This window comes from Glycine max, chromosome 1, assembly GCF_000004515.6.
Source record: "Glycine max cultivar Williams 82 chromosome 1, Glycine_max_v4.0, whole genome shotgun sequence".
Classification (NCBI taxonomy): domain Eukaryota; kingdom Viridiplantae; phylum Streptophyta; class Magnoliopsida; order Fabales; family Fabaceae; genus Glycine; species Glycine max.
Window position 1 is genome coordinate 55,899,416 of NC_016088.4, and position 5,288 is coordinate 55,904,703.

The 5,288-nt window shown below is 33.8% G+C and overlaps 1 protein-coding gene across 2 annotated transcripts; it reads right to left on the bottom strand.

Moving 5' to 3' along the window:
- Nucleotides 1-2,105: 2,105 nt before the first annotated feature.
- LOC100815301 (remorin 1.4) lies at nucleotides 2,106-5,030 on the bottom strand. Of its 2 annotated transcripts, none has more exons than XM_041017197.1 (5): nucleotides 4,611-5,030; nucleotides 3,196-3,237; nucleotides 3,032-3,119; nucleotides 2,696-2,777; nucleotides 2,106-2,522 (listed from the first exon to the last, which is right to left on the bottom strand). In XM_041017197.1, exons 1-5 carry the CDS (start codon nucleotides 4,762-4,764, stop codon nucleotides 2,322-2,324), a joined length of 567 nt encoding a protein of 188 aa, XP_040873131.1. In that variant the 5' UTR covers nucleotides 4,765-5,030; the 3' UTR covers nucleotides 2,106-2,321. The 2 variants fall into 2 exon arrangements, with proteins under 2 accessions (XP_040873131.1, XP_003516694.1); XM_003516646.5 differs by having other exon boundaries at nucleotides 3,196-3,246.
- Between the last annotated feature and the right edge of the window lie 258 nt (nucleotides 5,031-5,288).

Below are 5,288 nucleotides of genomic sequence, written 5' to 3' on the forward strand. Positions count from 1 at the left end.
TTTTAATGCGCAAAAATGATCTATTGCTACATGTAGCAAAAGTGATACTTCAACTTTTTACAAGAAGTTTTCGTTTTTAGCAGCTGTTTCATTTCCTCCAGCACTTTTTCCTCCATCAAATGTATCAATTATTATCAACTATTTCAGCAACTACCGTCCTTGTTCTAGCCCAGCTACGTCACTTTTCAAACCATTGGACTTGGTCCTTTACAAAAGTCTCGTCCTTCAAACCTTTTAAAAGTAGTTTTCATCCCTTTCTCTCTTCATTCAGACTCTCTTCAGTTGCTTAACTCATGCTTAACACTACAGTAGATTAGGAGGATTAATGAAATATTACAGGCAGTTAATTGCGGTATATATTCTTAAATGGCTAAAAATGACATGGGGTTGCAGTGGTGTGCGCTTCAGTGCTTCGTTCGCGAATTTTAAGAGATGCAGTAACATGTGTATGCCATAAAATCTGTTTTTTATTTTTTTATTTGAGAGTTTGGACAAATGAAAACCTAGAGTGTTCTACCAGTGTTCTCCGGCATTTCGTATGAGTCGCTAAGCCAAAAAGAGTGAAGTATACTTCCATTTTTCGTAGATCAAAGAGTGAAGTGTATTTTCGAACAGGTTTAGGGTGACGCTGCCTTTTAAGGAAACATCAAGAGGGTGGAGTGGAATTTACTTGAGCAAAGTTTATTAGTGAACCAAATTTAGGATGTTCAGAGATTGGCAACAGTTAAATATAGTAGTATGAACTAAACTTTTTAATTTGATCCGTGCAGTGGGATAGGAAACATTCTAAAGAATGAAGTACATTTGAAGTCACTGGCATCAAGATATCAACGTGCATGTCCCTAAAGAACAAATCCATGTTCCTTCTATTATCGACGATGAAATACACAGCACTTTCTGCGGGAATGTCTGTAACAAAAAGCCACCACATAATCAATGGGGAACTTGAGTGAAAGTAATGGAATTGAAGAGTATCCTCAAAGAAATCATACAACGACACAAGTGAAGCTCCTAGGCAGGGTAGTGTCTTGTTCTATGTGGGTAAACTATGGATATGACTGTTGCATTGCATTTTTTCCTTATGGAAGTTTTCTTGAAGAGATGATTATAGCTACATTTCTCCTTAAACAACTACGAAAAGCCATAGGATGAAGGGGTAAGGAAGCATCCTCCATGAGTACAGTGAAAACATGATTTATGGTAAAACTCACCATCCACGGTCAACTAACAGTCAAAAACACAATTCATAAGATTAAATAAGCAAGCAAACAAAAGGTCCCGCACTAGTAGGCATTCACAAACAGTGTGATGTAAAACCTTTTTCAATGGATACAGGGCTCTTTGTTTCAGAATGAACCTTTTTCTTGAGCCCGGATAATTAAGGCGGAGAGTCTTCTTGGTTTCTTAGAGTGTGAACAATTAATAGAAAAGGGTGCAAATTGACACAAAATGAATTTGAAGCAAAGATATTTATTTCAAGTAAAGAAGAATGTTTTGTGCAGATAGAGTAGAACACATCCTACTACTGGCTCATTCTAAGGTTCTCAAGCTGATTGAAAATTATGTAACAATATTAGAGTTAGCCTCAAATCCTGTTCACGAGTCTGGAATTATGTTATGGAAGAGATAAGAGGGATCTTTCATGTCTGGAGTTCTTTGTTGAAGGTATCTGTTTCCTTTTTTAAAAAATTATTCTCTCCAATTTTTTTTTAAATTTGATTTTAATAAAATGCGTCACTTTTGATTTGAAAATATTGTCTAATAGCGTTTAGATAGCACTTATAAAACACTATTTAAACTATTTTTAGAATTCAAAATGATACATTTTAAAATTAGAGAGACTAAAACTAATCTTAGTCTCTCTTTATACTTGGAAGAATAAAATGTTAAAATTAATATTATTCTCTCTTTATCTTTTATAATTTTCTACATTCATTTTTTTAAATGTTTTATGGGGACATCACCATTTTTTTTATTGGAGAAAAAGAAATTGTTAAATATAATTGAGTGAAGAAAGATCTTGTGGGAACAATTGCTTCCACAAGGCTTAAAGTGTATCCGCCGGTGTGTGTGTAATGTTTAAATGCAATTATTTAAAGATAAAGTTTGGAAGGCAAGAGAATAGTTATAGTTAAACGAGAAAAAAATGTAAGTATGTCGAGACAATTTCTTCACTTATTTATACAGAAATCCATGCACTTCAAATCAACTGCTGAGATTTGATTTAAATAGTATATAGGAAAAAACAACACACCAAGCAAAATTTAATTGTATATGTGAAAACATATAACCAATCCAGTGAGAATTTGGATAGTAAAAGCCTAGCCACTAAAGCATGCAAAGAATCTCCTTGGCGTATCTCCACGGCTACGAAACTTTGAAGCTGTCTCCTCTAAGTCGATAAATTCTTCCCTCTTCTGAGCCTCAACAACTGCTCTTTTCTCTTCTGCTAACAGGTGGATTTTAGCAACTTTATTCTTCATTTTCTCAACATATTCGGCCTTCTTTTTTTCCAAGTTTTCCTGATAAAAGCAATTTTTTTAAAGCAACATACAGGTCAAATAAGTGATAATTTATAAGACCAGTCATGTAGATGCATTAATTGAACACAAATCTAGTTACAAAGAAGATCTAATTCTCTTGCCAATTGTCACGGTTAGCTAACAATCACAGTGTTCATGCAGAAAATGATCACCTCGATTTTCTTGAGTTGTGCCTCTACTGATGCTTTCTTGCTATCCTCCCAAAATCCAACAGCAGAGAGTCTCTTGTATGCCCTATATGATAATTTTACTTTCATCAAACTCAGTTTTCAGTATTGATAATAATTAATATTGACACTTGTACAAGACTAAAACATATTCATCTTGATCAAAATTACAGCCAACTAAATGGGTAAGTTTTCAACTAAACTAGCTGAGCCAAAGCTCTAGATTATAAATCTCTAGCACATAGCCTCGTGTCAAAGCTCTCAGAACATACATGGTTTATATTCTTAGGGTATTTAACAAACTATGAGATGAGCACTTGCCTGTTCTCTGCTTTTGTCTTTTCACTTTCTTCCCATGCTTTAACTAAAGCCAACCTTTTCTCTGTTACAACTCTTGCAAGCATAGCATCTGGTGAAACAATAAAAAAAATATTACCTATCTCTTGAGTATTCAATAATTTTATACTAGATTTTTAGAGAATGACCTTTGTCAAGTGACTCCTCTGTGTCCTTTTTACTAGCATGATCTGCAACCTCTATGAGAAACATGAAAGAGAAGTGAATAGGAGTAGCATAGAGTATACAAATTCTTGCATGCCTAATGCAAATACTTCTCCATTCATGTCAGTGTAGCAATTATACTGCCTAAGATATCAGTCGAATTCATTCACGTTGCTTAAATGATCATTAAATATAGGTGACGATTGATTTGACTATTTTCTGCTTTTATTTTTAAGGTAGTATCTTGTAGTATTTTCTTCTCGATATATATTTTCTAAATGTTGAAAATTTAAAAATAAAAATTATTTTAAAAAAATCAAAACAGAATATAAACACTCAGACCAAACGTAAGTGACCTTAATTTTTTTGCCACATGAAGTTTAATCTAATTATCTAAATTACCACACACATATCAAAGTATATAATAGAAGCAATAGAAGTACACGAAGTAAATATGTACTGCTTCAAAAAGTCTAAACCAGAAATGCTACATTAACTAATCCAACTATCAAAGGAAATAGAAAATCTGCCAATAAATAAATTAGCCTTCAAGTTCTTTTCAGTTTTCCAACTTTAGACTTTAGAATACTCTACCACGAAAAATAAATAGAGTTACGAGTCCCTTGAAAGCAAGAATTAACCGCCTTTATCGTAGGATTGAAAACACCAAAGAAATCTTGAAGTTGATTCCGAGGGGAAAAAAAGCTTATATGGCAACCAAAATCACAAAGCAAAAAACATACTCAAACATGAAACCGTAAAAAAGAAAATCAAAACAGTGAAAATCACAGGTTTAAAAGAAAAGAAACAGAGGAACCTCTGTTTTGTGAACATAAGTGATGACTGAAGAATTTGGTTTCGAATAATAAAGAAATATATAACATGCAATGAAAAACTAACTAAACAAGAAAAGAAGTATATGCAACAAACAATTTCTGAATCAAAGAAATTCTTCTTCAAACTTTTACTAACTTGGAACCAAACACGTCTAAATAAAGAGAAAAGGCAAGAAAGAAAAGAAACAAAAGAGAAAGTTTCATGATCGTCAATTTTGCTTTTCAATCTACGTGATAACCACGAAGTAGAGTTTATGAAAACACTAGAAAGAAGCCGTTTTTACCATTTGATTTTATTTTTTATAGACAAATGTTAGTTTGTTAGTTTGATACTTTTGTTAGAAACGTTGATGGGGATTCAAACCCGCGACCTCTCTCACTCCTCCCTTCTCTCTTCACCCTTCCCCAACCACTGGGTCAGTCCTATATCTTCCGTTCTTTACAATTTGAATAACCAGAAGAGAAAAAGAAAGGCATGCATCAACAGAGTTTCTTGCTGTCAAGCTTACTAAACCATTCATATTTTAATTTTCCTTGGAGGATCAACAGAGTGAGAGACTCACCTTGAGCAGCAGCTGGAGAAGGAGGAGTGACCTTGTCGTTTGGAGGTTCAGGTTTCTCCAATTCTTTTTCCTGAACAGAGGAATTATGCTCTTCAGGAACAGAGTCCACACAGTGTAGCTCTGGTTCGGTTTTGCTAGACACCTCTTCTCCCATGACAGACAATAAAAAAGGTTCAGTTTTGGAAAGGATGGATGAATACTGGGACTGTTTTAAAGTTTAATATATAGCATAGAATAGAACATAGACAAAAGTTGCTCCTCGTTGAAATTTGTAAATAACAAAGTTGTGACAGGGTGGCCTTGCCTTGCACAACAACGTAAGGACGCGGCGAAGTTTCAAGTTTGGGCCCAAACAAAGATGTGCGGATATTCACGGCATTGTCGTGTTCAGTAGTAGTTAGTACCTATGCTATGATGTTATCATGTCATTCATTTGCAAGCTTTCCCTCGTTTTTTCAGCGCAACGGGCTTAAGTTCATGAAATGCATTCCATGGTTTATTTTTTAAATGGATAATATCACTCATAACTTCATTTTATAATATAAAAAGAAAAGAGAAAAGAATATTCGATAACACTACTCATTGTGAAGTTTTTTTTTTTTGCAAGTGTGTAATTAACATTTTTAAAATTTATCCTTGACGTTTCCTTAATTTTATGTTTTGTTGTTCTACTGCTAA